Source organism: Panthera onca, chromosome X (genome assembly GCF_046562875.1).
Source record: "Panthera onca isolate mPanOnc1 chromosome X, mPanOnc1 haplotype 2, whole genome shotgun sequence".
Classification (NCBI taxonomy): domain Eukaryota; kingdom Metazoa; phylum Chordata; class Mammalia; order Carnivora; family Felidae; genus Panthera; species Panthera onca.
The window spans coordinates 58433019-58457744 of NC_138357.1; the positions used below are offsets into that span (position 1 = coordinate 58433019).

Consider the following 24726-nt stretch of genomic DNA (forward strand, 5'->3'; position numbering starts at 1 on the left):
TTTATTTTCTATCCTTAAGACAGTATAGTATTGGCACAAAAACAGACACATAGGTCAATGGAATAGAATATTCCATTTCAGAAATGGACCCACAAATACATGGCCAACTAATCTTCAACAAAGCAGGAAAGAATATCCAATGGAAAGAAAAACAGTCTTTTTTAGCAAATAGTGCTGGAAGAATGAAACTGGTCCACTTTCTTACACCATATATAAAAAGTAATGGTGAGAGTGGATATCCCTGTCTTGTTCCTGACTGTACAAGAAAAGCTCTCAGTATTTCCCTAAAGAGAATCATATTAGCTGTGGGTCTTTTGTATATGGCCTTTATGATGTTGAGGTATGTTCCCTGTATCCCTACATTGTTGAGGATTTTTATCAAGAATGAATGCATTCTCTGCATCTATCGAGAGGATCATATGGTTCTTATCCTTTATGAATATGGTGTATTGCATTGATTGATTTGCAAATATTGAACAACCCCTGCAGTCCAGGAATAAATCCCACTTGATCATGTTGAATGATTCTTTTAATGTACTGGTTGACTTGAATTCCTAGCAACTTGTTGAGAATTTTTGCATTCTTATTCATCAGGGATATTGGCCTGTAAATGTCCTAATTTTTAATAGGGTCTTTGTCTGGTTTTGGAATCACTGTAATATTTGCCTTGTACAATTAGTGGGAGTTTTCCTTCTGCCTCTATTTTTTTGGATAAGTTTGCGAAGAATAGTTATTAATTCTTCTTCAAGTATCTGGTAGAAATCCCTTGGGAAGCTATCTAGCTCTGGGCTCTTGTTTGTTGGGATATTTTTGATTACCAATTCAATTTCTTTGCCAGTTATGGGTCTGTTCAAATTTTGTATTTCCTCCTGTTTCAATTTTGGTAGTTTGTATGTTTCTAGGGATTTATCCATTTCTGCCATATTGTCCCATTTGTTGGCAGTTAATTTTTCATAAATCTCTTAAAACTGTATTTGTGTGGTGTTGGTTGTGATCTCTCCTCTTTCACTCATGGTTTTTGTTTTGTTAGTTTTGTATTTGAGTCCTTTTTCTTTTTGATGTGTGGCTAGGGGCTTATCAATTTTATTAATTATTTTGAAGAACAAGCTTTTAGTTTTGTTGATCTGTTCTACTTTTTTTTTGCTTCTATATCATTTATTTCTGCTCTAATTTTATTATTTCCCTTCTGCTGGCTCCAGGCTTTATTTGCTGTTCCTTTTGTAGCTCATTTAGATATAAGATGTGAGACTTTTCTTGCTTCTTCAGGAAGTTCTATAATCATATATACCTCCCTCTTATCACCGACTTTACTGTATCCCAAAGGGTCAGAACTGTTGTGTTTTCATCTTCATTTGCTTACATTTTTATTTTTTTATTTTTTATTTTTTAAAATTTACATCCAAATTAGTTAGCATATAGTGAAACAATGATTTCAGGAGTAGATTCCTTAATGCCTCTTACCCATTTAGCCCATCCCCCCCCCCACAGCTCCTTCAGTAACCCTCAGTTTGTTCTCCATATTTATGAGTCTCTTCCGTTTTGTCCCCCTCCTTGTTTTTATATTAGTTTTGTTTCCCTTCCCTTATGTTCATCTGTTTTGTCTCTTAAAGTCCTCATATGACTGAAGTCATGTGATTTTTGTCTTTCTCTGACTGACTAATTTCACTTAGCATAATACCCTCCAGTTCCATCCACGTAGTTGCAAATGGCAAGATTTCATTCTTTTTGATTGCCGAGTAATACTCCATTGTATAGATATACCACTTCTTTATCCATTCATCCATCGATGGACATTTGGGCTCTTTCCATACTTTGGCTATTGTTGACAGTGCCGCTATAAACATGGGGGTGCATGTGTCCCTTCAAAACAGCACACCTGTATTCCATGGGTAAATGCCTAGTAGTGCAATTGCTGGGTCATAGGGTAGTTCTATTTTTAGTTTTTTGAGGAACTTCCATACTGTTTTCCAGAGAGGCTGCACCAGCTTGCATTGCCACCAACAATGCAAAAGAGATCTTCTTTCTCTGTATCCACACCAACATCTGTTTTTCCCTGAGTTGTGAATGTTAGCCATTCTGAGAGGTGTCAGGTGGTATCTCATTATGGTTTTGATTTGTATTTCCCTGATGATGCGTGATGTTGAGCATTTTTTCATGTGTCAGTTGGCCATCTGGATGTCTTCCTTGAAGAATGTCTATTCATGTCTTTTGCCCATTTCTTCACTGGATTATTTGTTTTTTGGGTGTTGAGTTTGATAAGTTCTTTATAGATTTTGGATACTAATCCTTTATCTGATATGTCTTTTGCAAATATCTTCTCCCATTCTGTCAGTTGCCTTTTACTTTTGCTGATTGTTTCCTTGGCTGTGCAGAAGCTTTTTATTTTGATGATGTCCCAGGAGTTCATTTTTGCTTTTGTTTCCCTTTCCTCTGGAGACGTGTTCAGTAAGATTTTGCTGCAGCCAAGATCAAAGAAGTTTTTGCCTGCTTTCTCCTTGAGGATTTTGATGGCTTCCTGTCTTAAATTTAGGTCTTTCACCCATTTTGAGTTTATTTTTGTGTATGGTGTAAGAAAGTGGTCCAAGTTTATTCTTCTGCATGTTGCTGTCCAGTTTTCCCAGCACCACTTGCTGAAGAGACTGTCTATTCCACTGGATATTCTTTCTTGCTTTGTCAAAGATTAGTTGGCAATACGTTTGTGGGTCCATTTCTGGGTTCTCTATTCTGTTCCATTGTCTGTTCTTGTGGCAGTACTATACTGTCTTGATGATTACAGCTTTGTAGTATAGCTTGAAGTCTGAGATTGTGATGCCTCCTGCTTTGGTTTTCTTTTTCAAGATCGTTTTGGCTATTCGGGGTATTTTCTGGTTCCATACAAATTTTAGGATTATTTGTTCTAGCTCTGTGAAGAATGCTGGTGTTACTTTGATAGGGATTGCATTCAGTATGTAGATTGCTTTGGGTAGTATTGACATTTTAACAATATTTTTTCTTCCTATCTAGGAGCATGGAATCTTTTTCCATTTTTTTTTTTGTGTCTTCTTCAATTTCTTTCATAAGCTTTCTATAGCTTTCAGTGTATAGATTTTTCACCTATTTGGTTAGATTTATTCCTAGGTATTTTATGTTTTTTTGTGCAACTGTAAATGGGATCGATTCCTTGATTTCTGTTTCTGTCACTTCATTGCTGGTGTATAGGAATGCAACCAATTTCTGTGCATTGATTTTATGTCCTGCAACTTTGCTGAATTCATGAATCAGTTCTAGCAGTTTTTGGTGGAGTCTTTTGGGTTTTCCATATAGAATATCATGTCATCTGCGAAGAGTGAAAGTTTGACCTCCTCCTGGCCAATTTGGATGCCTTTTATTTCTTTATGTTGTCTGATTGTAGACACTAAGACTTCCAATACTATGTTGAATAACAGTGGTGAGAGTGGACATACCTGTCTTTTCCCTGACCTTAGAGGGAAAGCTCTCTGAGCTTACATGTATTTTTAAATTTCTTCCTTAATTTCCTAGTTAACCCTTTCATTCTTTAGTAACTTGTTCTTTAGCATCCATGTATTTGTGGTCTTTCTGAATTTTTTCTTGTGGTTGACTTCAAGTTTCATAGTCTTGTGGTTTAAAAGTATGCATGGTATGATCTCATTCTTTTTGTACTTGTTGAGACTTGATTTGTGACCCAATATGTGATCTATTCTGGATAATGTTCCACGTATACTCAAAAATAATGAGTATTCTGCTGCTTTAGGATGAAATGTTCTGAATATATTTGTTAAGACCATCTAGTCGAGTGTGTAACTCAAGGTCTTTGTTTCCTTGATTTTCTGCTTAGATGATCTGTCCATTGTTGTAAGTTGGGTGTCGAAGTCAATGAGTTTATGTTTGCTATAGTTGATTTATATATTTGGGTTTCCCTAAGTTAGGGGCATAAACATTTGCAATTGTTAGATCTTCTTGTTTGATAGACTCCTTTATTATGATACAGTGTCCTTCTTCATCTCTTGTTAGTCTTTAGTTTAAAATTTCATTTGTCTGATATAAGTATGGCTAATCTATCTTTCTTTTGATGTCCATTTGTATGATAAATGGTTCCCCATCCCTCTTTCTAAATCTGCAGGTGTCTTTAGGTCTATAATGAGTCTCTTGTAGGCAGGGTATAGATGGGTCTTGTTTTTTATACATTCTGATACTCTTTTGGTTGGAGCATTTAATCCATTTACCTTCAGAGTGATTATTGATAGATAGGAATTTAGTGCCATTGTATTACCTGTAAAGTTGTTGTTTCTGGATATTTTCTTTATTCCTTTCCAGTCTTTGTTGCTTTTGTTCTTTCTTTCCCACTCAAAGAGTCCCTTTTAATATTTCTTGCAGGGCTGGTTTAGTGGTCACAAACTCCTTTAGTTTTTGTCTGTCTGGGAAACTCCTTATCTCTCCTTCTATACTGAATGACAAACTTACTGGATAAAGTATTCTTGGCTGTATATTTTTCCCATTCAACACGTTGAATATATCATACCCTCATTTCTGGCCTGCCATGTTTCTGTGAGGAAATCTGCTGCTAACCTTATTTGTCTTCCCTTGTAGCTTAAGTACTTTTTTTCCCATGCTGCCTTCAGGATTCTTTCCATATCTGTGTATTTTGCAAATTTACTATATCATGTCTTGGTGTTGACCAGCTTTTGTTGACTTTGATGAGAGTTCTATGTGCCTCCTCATTTTTATCTGTCTCCTTCATTAGATTATGGAAGTTTTCAGTTATAGTTTGCTCAAATAAACCTTATGCCCCCTTTCCCCTCTATTCTTCTTCTGGGACTCCTATGATACAAAAATTATTACACTTTATGGAGTCACTGAGTTCCCTAAGTCTACATTCATGTTCCAATATTTTTCTTTCCCTCTTCTTTTCAGCTTCATTATTTTCCATAATTTTATCTTCTATATCACTGATTCCTTCCCCTGTTTCTTCCATTCTTTTTCTCAGTACATCCAGTCGGTTTTATATCTCAGTTACAGTTTTTTTATTTTAGTCTGATTAGTTTTTAGCTCTTTTTTCTCTGCAGAAGGGACTTCCTAGTGTCTTCTATGCTTTTCTCAAGTTGAACTAGTATCTTTATGGTTGTTGTTTTAAATTCTGGTTCAGGTGTATTACTTACGTCTGTTTTGATTAGATCCCTGATTATGACCTCTTCTTGTTCTTCCTCTTCTCTGGGAAGCATTCTTTCGTCTTGGCATTTTGTCTAGATCTCTGTCTTCTCTGTGTTAGGAAAGCCTGAATGTTTTCTGCTCCTGAGAGGAATGGTTATATTAAAAAGAGGTCATATACTGTCCAGGGCCTGGTGCTTCAGGAAGTTTTTTTGGTATATGCTGCGTGTACTTTGCCATTGTGTTTTGGCTGCTCTTTCCCTCAGATCAGTTCTCTGTAGAGTTTCTCTTTCCCTGCATGGGGAGTGTTTGGACCTTTTCCAGTGTGTTGCAAGTTTTAACTAGGTGTGTTTTGGTCTGCTTTTTAGAAAAGGCCAAATCCTATTTCCCTTAGAGCTGAAGTGCAGCACTCTATGATCAGGAGACTTGGTGGGTATAGGGGGTTTGTGCTGGTCTCCTATGCAACGGGCCTGTTGTGCTGGTTCTCAGGCCAACTTGTCCCAGTAAGTATGCACTTGCAAGGTGCAGTGGGTTGAGGCTTGGTGTAAGCAGGTGCAGCCTTCACCGGAGTGCTGGGTTGCTCACTGAAGTCTGTCAGGGGAGATGAAGGTGTCAGGGTCAGGGCGAATGGTATCACCTCTCTCTCTCTCTCATCCCCAGAGAGAGGAGTTCACCCATGCCACTGTTCAGGAACTGCTCACAAATGAATGAACAATCTTGTGTCCCAAGTTTCCATCAGAACCCTGCCTTCACCCTGTGTATGTCTAAGCCATTTGCCTGCCTGGCAGCACAGTGCTCCTGTGTTTTATCTCAGGCCCATGTCTGGGTTTCAAAACTCCATGTTTTAGGGATCCAGCACAGTGTGGACCTGCACTGATCCTCTGGGAGATGGTCTTGCTGCCCTGTGACCATTGCCAGTTTATCCAAGAAAAGCGGTCACACAACTGCACAGGGGCTCAGAGTTTATGGTAAAGTGCAGCCAAAAGCTGGCTTCCAGGTTAGCTGCCTTCTGCAGGTGCCTCCGCTTTTATGCTATTTAATAGAGCCTCTCACTGGTGACCACCATCTCTTTTGTCCCCTGAAAGGCAGCGCCACTTCTCCCAGCTGAACCCCAAGAACCTCTACAAGAACTGTCTCTCTCAGTATGACCTAGGGCATCCTCAGACCACACTGTATGCTCCTGGGCTTCTGTCCTCCTTACCCAAAAGAATAACACTAAGCTTCTACCAGAAAAGACCCTGGAAAAGTTGTGGACTTCTAAAACTTCAGACTCTGAGCTCTGCTGTTTGTAAAAACTAGTGATATTCAGCCCCTCTCCTTTTCCCAATGATTTTGGGGAGGTGTTTTTCTTGCGTAATCCCCTGCATGCTGCTTTCTATTTCTCTGAATCTCTTTCACTGTGTCCTCCCTCCATGATCAGAGTTCCCTCTTTTCCACAACACCTGCAATTCTTTTCTACCCCAAATCAACTCTTCATAACTCCTACCTTTCACAATATGGTTGTTTTTTCTCCCTATAAATGTGCAGTTTGTTCTCTGGGTTCTTAAATCAATTTGTTGAATGTTCAGAATGATTTGATATTTATCTAGCTGTGTTTGAGGGACAAGGCAAGCATAGGGTCCCCCTACTACTGCGCCATCTTAACTAACCCATTTCCTGTTCTATTGTGTTTTGTTTTGCTTGTTTGTTTTTAGTTTCTATATCATTTATTTCTGCTTTAACCTTTATTATTTATTTCTTTTGGTTGGTTTTGGATTTTGTTTGTTGTTCTTTTTTGAGCTCTTTTAGATGTAAGCTTAAATTGTTTATTTGACATTTTTCTTACTTCTTGATGTAGGCCTGTATTGTTATAAATTTTTCTCCTGAATCACATTTGTTACATCCCAATGATTTTGGACTGTTTTGTTTCCATGTACTTTTTGATTTATTCTTTGATTTCTTTGTTGAACCATTCATCGTTTAGTAACATGTTATGTAACCTCCATGTATTTGTCCTCTTTCCAGATTTTTTCTTCTGATTGATTTATGTTTCATAACATTGTAGTCAGAAGAGTTTCATTTTATTACTTCACTTTTTAAAAATCTCTTGAGACCTGTTTTGTGACCTAATATTCTGGATAATGTTCCATGTGCACTTGAAAAGAATGTGTATTCTTCTGTTGTAAGATGAAAAGGTTTGAATATGTCTGTCAAGTCCAGCTGGTTCAGTGTATCATTCAAAACCACTGTTTCCTTCTTGATTTTCTGTTTGGATGATCTGTCAATCACTGTAAATGAGATGTTAAAGTCCCCTACTATGATTGTATTACTCTTCATTAGTTCTTTCTGTTTATGTATTTGGTTGCTTCCATTTGGGATGCATAAATATTTACAATTGTTATAGCCTTTTTTTGGATTATGTCCTTTATTATTATATAGTATCCTTCTTTGTCTCAGGTTAAAGTGTTTGTTTTAAAGTTTAGTTTGTCTGATGTAAGTATTGCTACTCCAGCTTTATTTTGACATCCATTTGCATGCTAAATATTTCTCCATTTCTTCACTTTCAATCTGCAAGTGTCTTTAAGTCTGAAATGAGTCTCCTGTAAGCAGCATATAGATGGATCTTGTTTCCTTATCCGATCTGGCACCCTGTGTTTCAATTGGAGTCTTTAGTTCATTTATAGTTAACATTATTATTGATAGATATGTATTTATTGCCATTTTGTTACTTGTTTCATGATTGTTTCTAGAGATTTTTTCAGGTACTTTCAACTCTTGTCTCTTTCATGGATTGTTGGCTTTCTTTAGCAATATACTTGGATTCCATTCTCTTTATTTTCTGCATATCTATTACAAGTTTTTGATTTGTGGTTACTGTTAGGTTTTTATATAGCATCTTCTTCATATAGCAGTCTTTTATTAAGTTGATTATCAGTCAGGTTTAAGCCCAATCTTTACTCCTCTCACCCCGCCCCAAGTTTTAGGTGTATAGTGTCATATTTTTCATCTTTTTATTTTAGAAATCCTTTGACTGATTTTTAAAGAATTATTTATGTTTACTGCATTTGTGTTTTTTTTTTTACTTTTAATATTCTCACTTTTGGTCTTTCCTTTCCACTCAAAGAATTCTCTTTCATATTTCTTCTATGACTAGTTTAGTGCTTACAAGCTCCTTTAGTTGTTTTCTGTCTGAGAAACACTTTATCTCTCCTGTTCTGTCATGATAGCTTTGCTGGATAGAGTATTCTTGGCTTCAGATTTTTCCCTTTTAGCACTTTGAAAATATCATGACTTACCCTTCCAGCCTGCAAAATTCTTGCTAAAAAACCCACTGTTAGATTTATGGTGTTTCCCTTGTATATAACTGTCTTCTTTTCTCTTGCTGCTTTAATTTTTTTTTCTTTATCACTACTTCTTGCCATTTGAATTACTTTGTGTCTTGGCGTGGACCTCATTGGGTTGAATTTGAGGGGTGAAATTTGTGTCTCCTGGATCTGGATATCAATTTCATTCCCCAGATTAAGGAAGTTCTAAGCTATTATTTCTTCAAACAAATCTTCTCTCTTCTTCTCCTGAGATCCTTATAATGCAAATGTTAATTACATTTGATGGCATCACTGTTTACCTAAGGCTATTCTCAATTTTCATAATTTTCTTTCCTCTCCTTTTCTCAGCTTGGTTACTTTCCATTTGTCTGTCTTTCAGGTCATTAATTCATTCCTCTGCTTTATCTAGCCTGCTATCTATTCTATAATGTGTATTTTTTAAGTTTTTATTTATTTATTTTGAGAGAGAATGAGTGGGGGAAGGGCAGAGAGAGAAGAGGACAGAGGATCTGATGAGGTCCCTGTGCTGACAACAGAGAACCTGATGTGGGGCTTGAACCCATATACCATGAGATCATGACCTGAGTTGAAGTCAGATGCTTAATTTACTGAGCCACCCAGGCACCCATCAAGTGTATTTTTTTTTTACTTTTTTTAACATTTATTTATTTTTGAGAAACAGAGTGAGACAAAGCGTGAGCGGGGGAGGGGCAGAGAGAGAAGGAGACACAGAATCTGAAGCAGGCCCCAGGCTCTAAGCAACCAGGCAGCACAGAGCCTGATGCGGGCCTTGAATCCAAGAACTGTGAGATCATGACCTGAGCCAAAGTCAGACGCTCAACCGACTGAGCCACCAGGTGTCCCTCAAGTGTATTTTCTATTTCATTGATTATGTTCTTCATCTCTGATTGGTTCTTTTTTATCTCTTGTTCAGGGTCTCACTTATGCCCTCCACTCTTTTCTGCAATCCAGTGAGTATATTTATGGTCATTATTTTAAATTCTCTATCAAGCATGTTACTTATATCCATTTTGCTTTGGTCTCTTGTTGTGGTTTCGTCTTGCTCTTTTATTTGGCAGATATTTCTCTGTCTCATTTTGTCTTACTTTCTGTATATGTTTCTGTGTGTTAGGAAAGCGAGGTAATTCTCTTGTTGTTAACAATAATAGCCTTATGAAGAAAAGATCCTATAGTGTCCTTCAGTGAAGTATCCCTTGTTCCCCAGGGCCTTGAGTTTAAGGGAGTGTCTCCTATGTGTGTTGCATGTGCTCTGCTGTTGTCTTGGCCTCTTTTTCATTCAGTCTAGTTGTCTGCAAATGCTCTCTTTGCCTATTGTGGACAATGTTTGGCCCCCAGCAGGGGTGGAGTTCATTTTAAGAAGGTGTGCAGTGGTCTGCTTGTGAAATGGGACCTGCCCCTGCTGTTGCCTGACTGAGTTCCCACAAAAAAAAAACAGTTCAGAAGATGTGGTGTTGACAGATTTTGGGCCAGTTTTCTGGGGGAAAGGCCCACTGTGCCAGGACTGAGGCCAGTGTGACTGGGAAGAGTGGATCCCCTGAAGTGCAGGGAATGCAGGGCTTGGTGCAAGCAAGTCAGGTAGTGAGTGTTGGTGTTGTTCCTGCAGGTAGCCATTGTTTATCTTGTGGGGTGGGGAAGGGAAGTGGAACCTGCCCGCTCCTTTGGTCCTGGAGGGGTCACCCCCTGGTCCCTGTCTCACTAGCCTATGATCTGAGATGAACAAATCACTGCCCTTCCCATTTGCCCTTCAAACTCCTGGTTCTAGTCTATATCTGCAGGGGCTGTTTGTTGTGCTATCTTTTTAAGGGAAAGGACTCTGCTTTCTTTTGTCCTCCATGCTTTCCCAGATCAGAAGTCTGCAGATTTTTAAGATCTAGGCTTCAAATCCTGCTGGTTGTAAGAACTTAAGAATCATCCCCTCTTGCTTTCAAAGGCAAATATTATGGGGATTCATCCTCCCCATTTGTGGGGGAAAAAAGTCTTGGCATGCCTTGCCAAGCCATAGAGCTAATATACAGTAGAGCTAAAATTTAAATCTATGTCTGTCTGATTGCAAAGCTACACTCATCAACACCACACTATATAGTCCTTTGGTATACTCCAATATTCCCTTTTTATTAAAATAAAAATATTTTGTTTAATATCATATACCTTAGATAGCTCTAACTAATGTACTACACCATAGTTTATTCCCATTCTAACTTCTTTCTATATATAGAAAAGTTTAACTCTTACCAAGGATTGTAGCTCTACTTTCTTAAGGACTTTTAATCACCTGAGTTACTTACTAGTTCTTAGCCAATACACTACAAGTTTCATCTCTCTGGCACTGCCATCTTCCTCTTTTATCCAAGCCTGCCCTAAACACACTAGTATAATTCAGGATTTACAAAATTGTAGTGTGCATCAGAATCACCAAGAAAGCTTGTGAAACAGACTGTTGGGCACCACCCCTCTAGTTTCTGACTCAGTAGATGTGGGGTGGGGCCCAATAATTTGCATTTCTAAAATGCTTCCAGGTGAAGCTGATGCTTCTGGTTCAGGGACCTCACTTCAAGTATCACTGGTACAGTGATGTGGCCTGATCAAATGGTCTTTGGAATGTTTTAATGATATTGATAGAATTATAAATTAGGTATGAATTCCCACTTGCTTTGTGAGTTAGTTTAAAGTGTATGGAGGAAGAAAGCATAAAGAAGAAAAAAATCTGAAGAATACAATTCACTGAAGCTATTCCACGGAAAATGTATTCCATCACCAGCAAAACTTGAAAACCTGTACACATCACATCACCCATTTAGAAGATCATAGTGTATATTAGCTTATGAAAAGCTATAATGTTGTCAGTAAAGCTATTTCTCAAAGTATAGTTAACCAGCTATTTCCTAAACTCATTTGGATACAAAACACTTCTCTTTCCTAGGTATAACACTCTATAGACTGGTGTAATTTAAGACACACTTTGAAAAAAGCTGTTTTAAAGTAATCTTTTTTATAGCAAAGTTCAGATATCCCTGGGGGATTGCAAGAATAATAGAAGCTTTCTCCCTTTTCAACTGCATTAAAATCATACTGAGGAGTTATTTACTCTGTATAGAATTGAGGTCTATTTTTCTCTAGTGTGGCTCTTGGAACATCGAAATTAGTTCTGAGCAAATTTATGCCACAGTTAACACTTACGGACTAAGATTCAGAAACCAGGATGGGGGATAACCAAAGGTCTTTCAGAGATCACTTATCTCTAATTTAAGTATGTGTATCATCAGACACACATTGGCTGAATTGTTGTCAGACTAAACTGTTTAGTTTGTAAACTTCACCATTCATATTTTTAAATCAAGACAATGTTTTTTTCATATCTGATATCCTGAAACATTTCCTAGTCTAAAGTTTCCCAACAGCAGTTAAGCAAGCTCAACTTTAAGTTCTGTCAAAAGGCTGGAATGGAGTTCTGCTAGATCAAGTGACCTAGACCCATTTAGTAAAACATAGGTGCTTTCATACAATCATCTCACTACCTTGGGCTTCAGCTCTCTCTGACCAATGCTTATTGACCCTTTCCATATGAACGCACTTCTACTTGATCACAAAGAAGGCAGAAGTAAAAAGGCTTGAGTAATTTCACTTTAACTCTCTATCCTTTGCCATTACACCATGAGGTTCAACAGTGGGCCAAGGCTTGAGATAGACCTGAGCTTCATTCCCATAAAACAAGAGGTGGAGTACAGGATTATATAAACTCGACTGCTGATGCTGATGAAATTCATTTGGTGTTAAATTTATAATTACTTATATTGTTTCATATTCTAAGATAGTTTTATACATCCATTTTGGTAAATTAATTACTGATGTATTTTACTTCAATGGTTTTAGGTAGCTAAGCTTTTCAAAAATCAGGCCTATAGCTTCCTATGACATTCATATTTGCTTTTCAAACCCTAATATTTTACAAAAATCACACACATTATCTTTGAGTAATATATTTAAAAACTTATCCATGGATGATGCATTATAATTGGCAGACGCTTTCTCATTTGATTGTAAAAACAATTTTATGAGGTAGCTAAAATCAAGACTTTTTCAGATGATCTTCAAAACATCTCAGTCAAAATGTAAATCACTTATTTTTTAACTACCAATAATGTATACGGCAAACATTCCTGATTCTTAACCCATCCCTTACTCTCACTATCAATATGGGAAGTTTCATTTTCTACTTTATTCACCTATTTAATTATTTGAATTTTTAAAGAATGAATTATTTTTATAAGCAGGAACAATAAAGATTTTTTTAATCTGTTAGAACTAAATTAGTTTCTAAAGTGATATCAGTTGTAAAGGAAATCAAATCTATCATATAAATGAGTCTTTTTCAGTACTAAACATAAAATGTCTATATTACTGAGTAGAACAAAATAACTGCCAGAAATATAATTAAAGATTCTATGGACAAGTCTATAGCTGAGAATAAGGAATCAACTCTTACTATTCTATCCACCAATATTAGAAGGGTAGCAGAATCATGAAGCTTGCAGAATTCAGTGTCAATCCCTTGGATTTTCAACTAGAAAACAAGACAAATACCATTATTAAACTGTCAAATATATTTATATGAATTTATTAATAAAAATAGGTGAGTATTAATATCATCTGCATAAAGTTGAAATAAGACAATTGGATATTCATATCATTGAAGACACAAATAAATTCTCAGAAAAGGAGCAGAAACTTTGGTTAGAATACTGATAAACCTCTCTGAGGTGAACCAAAGTAGTCAATATCTATTTCATAGTCAGATGTGGTTTGTTTGCCAGATAATGCCTAATCCAATTTCTTATACACTATCTTTGAGCTTTAAGCTCTTTCTCTCCTTCATGCCCATGGGGAAGAATAATGGATGAGGCTCAGGGAACCAACACATTAATTTTTGCCCAAATGCATAAAGGTGGCTGCCTCAAAAAGAGGGCAGGTATGGTCACCATTTTATGGATGAAAGAATTTTTATTATTTATTTCCTTCTCTTTATTTACTAGGCCACCTCTTGGCTGAAAATATTAACAGTACTATGTATATGTGTTTGTATTTTAAATCCAGAGTTAAACAATCAGAGCTGACTGGATGACCTCACTTACCCATTCCCTGTTCACACACAAAGCTTATCCAAAATGATACTGCTAATGATATTCTCAAGTTACCAATCTGACATTTTGCCAAGCTGTTTGTCAGATCACATGTTTCTAAGTAAAATTTCATTGATTCTTGGGGTGCTCGGGTAGCTCCAGCGGTAAAGCGTCCAACTTCTGCTCAGGTAGTGATCTCATGTTTTGTAAGTTCAAACCCTGTGTCAGGCTCTGTGCCGACAGCTCAGAGCCTGAAGCTTTCTTCAGATTCTGTCTCTGTCTCTCTCTGCCCTTTCCTGGCACTCTCTCTCTCTCTCTCTCAAATATAAATAAACATTAAAAATTTAAAAATAAATACATAAATAAATTTTCATTGATTCTTGAGGAATAGCGTTAAAATGAACAAGGATTAGATTTGAAGTACACAGCACACAATGTAAATATACAATAAATTATTTTAAAGAGTTAAAGGTTGGTTTTCAGCATTTTGCACACCTGTCTCCCACAAAAAATCCAAAGATTCCTTTTAAAGTCACTTACAAAGCATCAGTTAAAAACTGTTTTTTGATTTTCCACCTAGAAGATTTGTTAGATGACCAGATGCAGAACACAATTTTAAAATTTATCTAGCAGAATAATACAGTAAATAAGAGTTTAGCCTCTAAAATGAGTTGCCTTATATTAAAACCCCAGACCCACCATTTACTAGTTGTTTAACTTTGGGAAATTTCTGTGCCTCTCTATGTCTGTGTCTCAGTTCCTCACCTATACACCCTCATAAAGTTGTGAGGATGACAGATAATCTATGTAAAATTCCTCACATAGTACCTGGTCATAGTAAGTGACCAGTAAATCATTATTTTTTGTTCACTTAGCAAATAAAAGCCTGGCTAGCCAGGTTAATAATATTCTCTTCTTCTCTAGCATGGTGATGATATGCTAGATTCTATGGTGGATATACACACTAGGAAGGCACCCGTTTTCTGAAGACACACTTGGTGAGTATTCTAGAGTTCAGGGATGCTAAAGTATCCTGAAAGGCAAAATTTGGTAGGGAAGTAGGCATGCATTATGATCTCTAATTTAAAGTAGTAATAAGTGCTGAGCATGTTTAAATCTCATTACATAAAGTAAGGCACCTCCCAGGACTTGCAGCTCCCTTAACAGCTAGATATTAAAAAAAGAAATCAAAGTCAGTGTTTCCTAGGGCACATATAAAATCAGGGTACATTCTTTTGTAAAAATGCAAAACAATAAAAACAAATGCTGAAATGCAAAGTATTTGTGGAATGGTAACAGCTTTCTTGACCAATCTCCCATTTATAGACAATAATTCAATCATTTAGACAAATCTAGTTCAATGTACATTAGAAAGTCATACTAGGCCTGTCAAGATGCACAGGCCCATAAATTAGAGTTGCTAGAAGTAGACCCCAAAGCAATCTCCCTTAACTGTAATTACCAGCTGGGGTTTGCAAAGAATGCAAATTTATCTGTAAAAATTAGGGTGTCCTTAGGCAAATACCTTATATTTTGGTCTGGGACTCTGGAATGATAACACCCATGCTTGTAATTTTTTTTGCTAAGCTTAAGAACCATGAGTAAGTCACTTTCATGTGATGTTTGTGACTTTTTTTTCTCAGTAAATTTAGGCATGAGCATGTCTTTGCCTATTTACAGTTAAATGAATTTCCAAGCCTGTGGACTTGGAAGCTCTGGCTTCAGCCCTAAAAATCCCACATTTCTGTTCTTTTCAAACTCTCTTACCTACTCAAATGCAGCCTTGAATCTTCGTGGCAAAGCAGGGCCTCTCCTGGCAGGTAAACCTGCCAGGTGAATCCACCCCTGAGGGGCGTGTCAGTACCATTTCCTGGAGCAATCTCACAGGGTGACTCAACTTTTCATTTGCACTCAAATACCTGCTGCCTCCTCTGAAGCTACCAGACCTGCTCCTGCTGCTGCTCAGGTAACTCTAACCTCTCCTGGGCACCATTATAAGCAGAGGGGGTTGATAAATGGCTTCAACATGTGCATGCTTGCCTTCCTTCCTACCCTTATTCATGAGCACGCTCTCTCTCTCTCTCTGTTTTTTCTGTAGGGAGAGTGTCTGAGGAGTACTTCGCTGACCACTGAGAACATCATGAGCTCAAGCTGTTGGAATGAGAACAGCAGCAGCAGCTGTGGGATTCAGCAGCCCCCAGAGGTGCCGCAGTGCCAAACCCAGCATTACCACTGCCACCATCAGTCAAGCCAAACCCAGCACCTTCCAGAAAAAAATGTAGTGTATGAGAGAGTGAGAACCTACAGTGGGCCCATGAACAAGGTGGTTCAGGCCTTGGACTCCATCAACTCACAGGAAGTGCTCTCCCCTCTCAAAACTGCCTCCTCCTACCAAAATTTGGTTTGGAGCAACCATTCTCAGGTACCACAATGATAGTTAGCCAGATTCATAGGGGATGTCTTCAACCTCATTTCTTTTCTTTCAGCTTCTCTGCCTCTGTTCTGCAGCTATATATGCAATGTACAGTCATCTAAATTCCATCTCTTGCTGTTCTTTCATTTCCTAGTGCTTGTGGTTGTTTTAACAGCTTCAGTGAGTTTTATAATCCAACTAGAGCATACGATGACTCATTTTTTGTTGGATTTGATTGGGATATCTGACCCGAAGTATTCATTTGCCTTTACCGCAAAACAATCCTCAACTTGAATACAATGATTTTTATAGAGTAAGTTCCCACTGATTCACTTGATTTCAGAAATAAGTAGATTTTTTTTATATCAAATATGGTAGTACAGGGGCAATGGCTTATATGGAGTGATGAGCAATTATTTGTGTTCAGCAAACAGTGTGCTGCTCCAGGATAAGTGATAGGCACAAATATCGTTTCAAATTGCTGTATGTGTTTCATCTTCTGAAAACAACACACTGGTTCTTGTATAGCCAAAGTGAATAATTTATGAATATTGGCAGACAGAGGATTGAAAGAGTGGATATAGGACCGAGGAAGACAAGATGTAAGTAATTGTTATATAAAAGTTTAAAAAGGCAGAACTTTAAGGCACCCTTTAAAATAAAATAAATTTGCTTTTAAAGGGGCTATTTAGCATTAGTGTCTGTGCTAATAATCTTGCCAATGAATGTAAAAGAACATTGCAAGACTATGTAAAATTAACAGCTCTCTTTGTTTTCATTCTTTGAATCCGTTTACATTAAATTTGTATGAATTTAAGCTTTCTGGAAACATCTGTCTAAACTAAAATTATGTTTTCAAGATAAAATTTATACTGTAAAAAGTTCAAAAAGCAACCATTGGGATGATACTATCTGATGTTGGATTATTGTATAAATCTGGAATAATATGGGTTATTTTCCCAAAAACCACAATGTAAAGTAAGATATAAAGCAAAATTTCTAAAGTATATAATAAAACTTTTTTAAAGAATTTTTAAAGACCTAGATAACCCAACAACTACAAAGACCATAATTTTACTGACATTTTGTGCCTAGCTTAATTTGGGGGGAAATAATGAAGAAAAAATCCAGAATTTACTGTAGGTAATTTTCTAGTTGAAAAAAACTTCCACCTGTTTTGAAGTCAAAGGAAGAAAATATAAAGATAACAAAATACTACTTTGCATAACTGATAATAATAATGCAAATGTACATTCTAATATTTAGTATTAGGATGTTAATGAACAACAAAGTGGGTATCATCTATGTTCCTTAGTAGCCCCAAAACAATGCAAAAACAGGTTACTATTATCATAGAAATGCTAAAATCACCCTGTCATAGTTATTTAAAAACATTAATCCTTTTTCTTGTCAACTTGCTAGTAAAGGAAATATAGATAAAAATTTAAGAGTGGAAATTTATCAAATTGTAAATATTGACTACAGAACAAATTTTAGGATCACTTTATTGTATCTCCTTAGTTCAACTGTCCTTTTTAAAAATCCCAGGACCAAGCTGGTCAAGCTTTTTTACAAGACTTTTCTTCTTTCTACCTGTCAATTGCTAAAGCAATCCTTATAAGACTATTGCCATCCTGAAGCATAGTTTCCCATAGACAAATTTATAAAGAACCTTAGGGAAATCAAGTATTGCCACAAAAATTTGGATAAGAGATTGGAATGGAGAATGTTGTGAAGTCTGATGTTTTTTTTAATTGAAAAGAAAAAAAAAAAGGTTGTGTGATGAGGTAGGTGAAATTCTATATATTTAGTAAAGGACAAAACTAAGAAGTTTCATTCCCTCAGTGAAACAAGAAGAAAATTTGACTATAAAATTTCAAACCTAGTTAGATATCAAAGGGCATTCACAAATCCACTAAAAGATAATTTGGCAAGAATTATTTAGGTAGCTGTCACAAACAATGTGATGAAGAAACTCTTCTATTCTTTTTTTCTTTCTCCCTATTTCTTAACAGGATGCCATTGTGTAAAGTAGAACCTAGATTTTACATGAAATTACCTTCCTGGTAATGTGATGGGTAAGATGTGGCAGAAGCTTTATTATGTACCATGTCAAGAAAAATCAAACAGCACATATTACTCAAAATCTTTTTTTGTTTGTTTCATGTTTTAATAAAGTCTCTCTTTAATGTGCCATAATTTAGAGCCATTTTGAGTTGGTATGTAGCAACTATTCTGAGGCTAGAGTTTGTCATCCTGGCAGCTGGGCCTGTGTATTATAATCAATTGTTGCTTACCATAAATTCAGTTAAACTTTTACTTTAATTGCCTTCAGCATTTTGGTGTTTTGGATGACATTCAGATAATTCATAAGATTTAAAAATATATAATTGGGGCACATGACTGTCTCAATCAGTAGACCAGGTGACTCTTGATCTCAAGGTTGTGAGCTCAAACTCCATGATGAGCATGGAGCTTACTGTAAAATAAATAAAATAAATAAGGGCGCTTGGGTGGCAAGCGTCAGACTCTTGATTTGGGCTCAGATCATGATCTCATGGTTCCCGGGATCGAGTCTTCCATTGGGCTCTGCACTGACAGCTCAGAGCCTGCTTGGGATTTTCTAACTCTCTCTCTGTCCCTACCCTGCTCATTCTCTCTCAAAATAAATAAATACACATTTTAAAAATAAATAAATAAATAAATAAATAAATAAATAAATAAAATGTACTTGTCAATAGTAAAATATGTTCCCTTTGAGAAACTGAAATTAATGTCACTCTTCTTTGTTTCCTGAATCTTAATTTTAGCTTATGTAGTAGACATTTTAGATTTAACCAAATGCTTTTTGCAGTACTTTAGTATTTTCTGTTTCTTTTTAGTATATTGATTTCCTCTATTGCTTTCTTGTGCACTAAGATGGGGTTTATAAATATAAATATTTAAAATTTCTCCAGATATAATGTTGCCCTGTTTCTCGTCTATAATTAATAGATATATTTCATTATTCTCTCAATTATTGTTTTATCTGATTGATAGAGCAGAGAAAATTGAATGTAGAAAGCAGTTGCTGATGAAATTACATAAATTAATGCTAGAATTAAAATGACCAGATTTATATATATGGACAGGTAAAATCAAACACAGGGGTAATCAAAGGCACAGATGCATTTTAAAACTGAACGCAATCTTGTAAATAAATGGAGTTCTAGAAACTACACAAAACAAAATAAAAAATTTTACAACTCAACCTTTTAAAAAGCTTAAATATTAGCTTACCATCATTAACGCAAAATGAAATACTGTCTTAATGAATACCATTAATGTAAAATTACTAAACATATATGTTTCCCATCTACTAATTAGCTTTTCATGAAGTTTAAGATATTTTCCATGTATTCAAAGGAGCTCTGTTGCATGAGAGAGAATTGAATCAAAATAAAAAAAGTGTTTTTACATTTTTTAAATGTTTTATTTATTTTTGAGAGAGAGACATAGAGACAGAGACAGAGACAGAGTATGTGCAGGGGAAAGGCAGAGAGAGAGGGAGGCACAGAATCCGAAGCAGGCTCAAGGCTCTGAGCTGTCAGCACAGAGCCCAATACAGGGCTTGAACTCTTGAACCATGAGATCGTGACCTGAGCCAAAGTGAGATGCCTAACCGACTGAGCCACCCAGGTGTCCCCAAAATAAAATATTTTTAATACCAGTCATTAATTGAGTTGAATATTTATTAAATGCCTATTATATAGAAAACATAGTAATTATTTGGATAAATACCATTTGCTTCTCCTAGAGAAAATCCATGTTGAGGATAGATGTATAGGAAGTGGTCTGTAAGTGTTCCATATGTCTATATTTCATTTTTAAATATAATTTTGTGCTTTGGCCATCAATATTTTATTAAATAAAATAAGTTTTGGTGAAAGAAGGGACCTCTTAATATGTGTGCTGCATGGGTTACCATTCTTCTGAATTTAAAACTTGAAACCAAATTTAACTCTAGAGAGCTTCCCGGGGAGAATCTATGTTTATGAGTGTTATTGATAACTTCTGTTATCAATAATTAGTCAGCTTGGGCTTATCTTTGTTTAGGTGATATTTTCCCCTTTTCTTTGGTTACAAAGATTGTGGATAGCTCCCTTACTGTGCCAGGATTTTTATACACTATCAGAAAAATTTCCTCCTCTGTGGGGAGGGTGTGTTGCTTTGATACATTGTTGTTCAAGGGTGTGGTCAATAACATGAATGATTGTTCAGGGAAGTAGGTTGCCTTAAAATGGAATGAGGTCATAGGAAAAGAGGCCCATGTTTTTAGCTTTGGTCAGCCTTGTTTTGCTTACAATTAAATAAAGCTATAGAAATTGTGCAACTAATTGCTGGGTAAAAATTCCCATGGCAGTTGTCTCTTATTTAAGGGAGGTTTGATAAATTGCTGGGCCTGTTTTCAGGTCATGACACTCACAAGCTTTCCTTGTGTGTGTATTTGGAAAGGTGGGGGAGGGGGCATGGCAAGGGGAAAGGAGGTGAACTGGTGCTTTAACTGCTATGATCCAAATTTCTTTGTTCGGCAATTCATGGTAAAATAACTGGGAGAGTTGCCATGCTCTTAAATCCCATTTATTTTTATTAATTTTTTTTTACTATAACTGAGACACAATGTTACATTAGTTTCAGGTGTACTGCATAGTGATTCAAATTCTCCATACATTTTGCTATGCTCTCCACAAGTATAGCTGCCATCTGTTCCTCTACAGTATAATTAGAATATCATTAACTATAGTTCCTATGCTGTTTATTATTATTATTATTATTTATTATTATTATCAAAAAATTGTGAGTGGGGGGAGGGGCAGAGAGAGAGGGAGAGAGAAATCCCAAGCAGGCTCCAGGGGGGCTTGAGTCCAGGAACTATTAGATCATGACCTGAGCCTAAATCAAGAGTTGGACACTTGGACACTTAACTGTCTTAGCCACCCAAGTGCCCCTGTGCTGTTTATTCCTGTGATTTATTCATTCCATACTGGAAGCCTGTATCTCCCACTCCCCTTCACCTGTTTTGCCCATACCCTCACACCCCTTCCTTTTGGCAACCATCAGTTCTTTCTATTTATAGGTCTGATTCTGCTTTTTGTTTGTTAAACCCCATTTAAAAGTAAAAATTTTGGGGGGCGCCTGGGTGGCTCAATTGCTTAAGCAACCTACTTTGGCTCAGGTCATAATCTCACAGTTCATGGGTTTGAGCCACACATTAGGCTCCCCTTGACAGCTCAGAGCCTGGAGCCTACTTCGGATTCTGTGTCTCCCCCTCTCTACCCCTCCCATGCTCACGCTCTGTGTCTCTCTGTCTCTCAATAATAAACGTTAAAAATTAAAAAAAAAACCAAACAAACAGAATGCCTCCTAAATTTGGAGCATGCTTTAAAAAAATAAATAAAAGTAAAAACTTTTTGTAAACAAGTATTTTTGAGCTAACTTTTTTTTTTTACAATAACAGCTATGGCAATAGCATCTTTTTTTGATTTCCAATGGAGCATATATATACTTCTAGTTTTTAAAGACAAGAAGCATGTACAAAGAGACTGTACACTTTATTTTTTCTCCTAGGTTCCTTCAGGAAAAGAAAAGAAACTCTCTTAAATGAGGAATTTCCTTTGGAAGAAAGGGATGAGGGGAAGAAGTCCTATTACTAGTACATTCTAATACATTCTATTGCTTTCTTTACATGAGAACAGAATTACAGATTTTATTCTAAATCAAGGAAGTATTTGCTTCATCTAAAAAAAATATCATTAGAATTTATATGTTTCTTCCTGTACAAAGTTCAGAACATTCAACAATAACCTAAGGCAGGCATTTAACCATGTTACTAACGTTGAAAGGTTTTAACAAAAGCATCTTTTTTACTATTCAAGAAATTTATTCAAATGGCAGTTTGCCTTGGCAAATTCTGCCAGCATAAATGTCAGGTGGTTTTTAAAGACATTGCCTCTTTTGAAACTGTTAGTCCTAAACTGTTCCTAAGTCACTATTATTATGTTCAGGGATTCTCACAGTCATTTTAAGACTCCTTCTTGGAACATTATATTATTTATTAGTTTTTAAAAGTTTTAAAGTTCAAATTAGATAGCATGAGAGTTCCATTCATTTCAACAAGCTTCCAAATATTTAAAAAACAAAGTCCTATACTATGAATGTAATCTCTTACCTCATTGTCATTCCCAGAAGTCTTGCCATCTCTCCTGTATCTACGGCACCAAAGTCTTGAACTCTTTGATAAGATTATCAAAATGAAAGCCAATAGGTGTTGGCTAAAGAGGTTCATGTTTTTCAGAGTGAAAATATGAGTCACAAAAAAACACTGTGTGGAGAAAATGCCCATAAATATGAATCTATTTGGAATGGCTTATAGAGAGGCAAATAATAAATGGGCAGTGATAAGGTAGACTTTAGCAGAACAAAACTATGAAACAGTCTAGTGTAGTGGCTAAGAATGTAGACTTATGTTTTAAATGTCTTAGGTTTAATTCCAAATCCTGGTTCAGGGACATGCTATCTATGGGGATCTGTTGCTTAATCTGTAAAATGGGACAATAATACTTAACTCATAGGATAGTTGTTAGGGTCAAATTCGATAACATATGATGGAAAACGCACAGCATAGTGCCTAACACACAGTAAATATTAAGTCCTAGAACCTAGAATAAATTACTGATCTCTCAGGACCTCAGTGTCCTTATGGGTAAAGTGTGGACAATAATACCTTTCCTCAGGGTTTTAGTGAATATTGAATAAGATATCATGTCACGGTGTCCAGCACACTACCTGGCATAGAGCACTCAATAATTCTTTCCGATTTTATCATTGATCTATAAAAATATAGCCAAAAAACCCCTTAGCGCCACAGACAAAATAAAATAAATGATAATGAATAGGCTATGAAATAAGAGCTTTTTTAACACTGGAAAGATTGGGTAAACACATATGCTTGAAAGGCTTATTAGGGCTCTACTAGCTAAGAGAGACTAATGAGGAAAAACATTAAAACAATTTTCTAAAACTCATGGTATATGATCAAAATACTAGAAAAGCAGGGATGTATTTAAAATGTTTACTGGCATAAGTACCCTTTAGAAAGAGTAATTTGGAAGTTCCCATGTTCTTAGTGTCTTTGATATTTTAGATGGAGTGTTTTTAGTTTGTGTTTTTGTTTTATTCTTCTGAAATGTAGTGACACTGAACATTAAAGCTTGTTTGCTGTCTGATTCTTACCTAATGTTTCTTCTAAAGCTGCACTTCTAATAGGGTAACGTGTGACTATTTTCATTTATATCTAAATTAATTAAAATCAAATAAAGTTAAATACTCCATTTCTCAGTCACACTAGCCACATTTTAACTGTTCTACAGCCATATGTAGCTAGTGGCTGCTATATTGGATAACACAAATATAGAACATTTCCACCATTGCAGAGTGTTCTACAGGACACTGGAAATCTATATATTCAGGCTACTCATTTAAATATAGAAACACCTTTAAGATCATCACATTCAAGAAAATTTATGGTGGTACAAATGTGTGATCAAAGTGTTGTCAATTTACATGATCAGCTATAATGGGTAGATTAAAATGAAATAAAAATGAAGCCACAAATGCTCAAAGTATAAGTTTACAGGAAAAAGAGAATTAAATTCATAAACCTTTTTAAAATGAATGAATGAATGAATGAAACCTTTTTAAAAGAAATGAATGAAAGATTTTTATGTATATATGCATGTATGTATACTTCTAGCTACATGATTTTCCCGGAACCTCACTTTTTGACAGAGTAAATGGTTAAGAAGATGAAAAAGATGAAAAATTACATCCCTCAATCAAAATGCATCTTTGTTTCTTTGTCTTTCCTTGTTTTTAAGGTTTATTTTGAGAGACAAAGTGCATGCTGTAGGGGGAGGGAGGGAGGAAGAGAGGGAAAATCCCAACCAGGCTCCGCCCTGCCCTGTCAGCAGGAAGCCCAAGTTGGGGCATGAATTCCCTAACAGTGAGATGACCTCCTGAGCAGAAACCTAGAGATGGATGCTTAACCACTTAACTGACTGAGCCAACCAGGCACCCCCAAATGCATCTTTCTTTGTTTTGGGCACATGATCTGGGTTTCATAGCTTCTCTGGAAGTACCTATCTTCCTTAACTTACTGAATCAATTTTAAACTTTAGTAAGGTTCAAATGCCATTCCCATTTTTACAGATGTGGCAACTGAAACAGTGAAATGTTATATGACTTACTGAAGTTCATATAGGTAGTATGTGGTAGAACTAAGATTTAAATCTAACAGTCTAGTTCCAGGTCTATACTTGTAATCACCATATTCCTGGTCTACACATTTGACTCTTATTTATCTCACACAGTAACATCTGATATCTGATTCTTACTTATACTTCATGATCATTTCCTTATATGTGCTTCCATTATGAACCATTTAAAATCTTTTGACACAAGCCGGGGCATAAATAATAATATAATGAGCATTTAAATACTTTAAAACTTAGTTATTTACAAAGAAGGCTGACTTTTTTGCTGCTGCTCAGAATTCTTTTTTAAAATATTTTTCTTATAGATTGTATTGACTGTTTTGTATTAAAATATACAAGGCTCCAGCACTGGATAATAATAAGTTCATTAAATTTTTAGTTATTTAAAAGTTCATAAATGCTTTAGGAGAACA

General features: G+C 36.1%; 1 protein-coding gene across 1 annotated transcript in view; it reads left to right on the forward strand.

Moving 5' to 3' along the window:
- The first annotated feature begins 15475 nt into the window (after positions 1-15475).
- POF1B (POF1B actin binding protein) overlaps positions 15476-24726 on the forward strand; it is a 116095-nt gene continuing 106844 nt past the window's right edge. The window contains exons 1-2 of the mRNA XM_081792409.1: positions 15476-15554; positions 15687-16010. Coding sequence (XP_081648535.1) covers positions 15729-16010 — 282 coding nt within the window. The 5' untranslated portion in view covers positions 15476-15554; positions 15687-15728. The remainder of the gene's footprint in view (positions 15555-15686; positions 16011-24726) is intronic.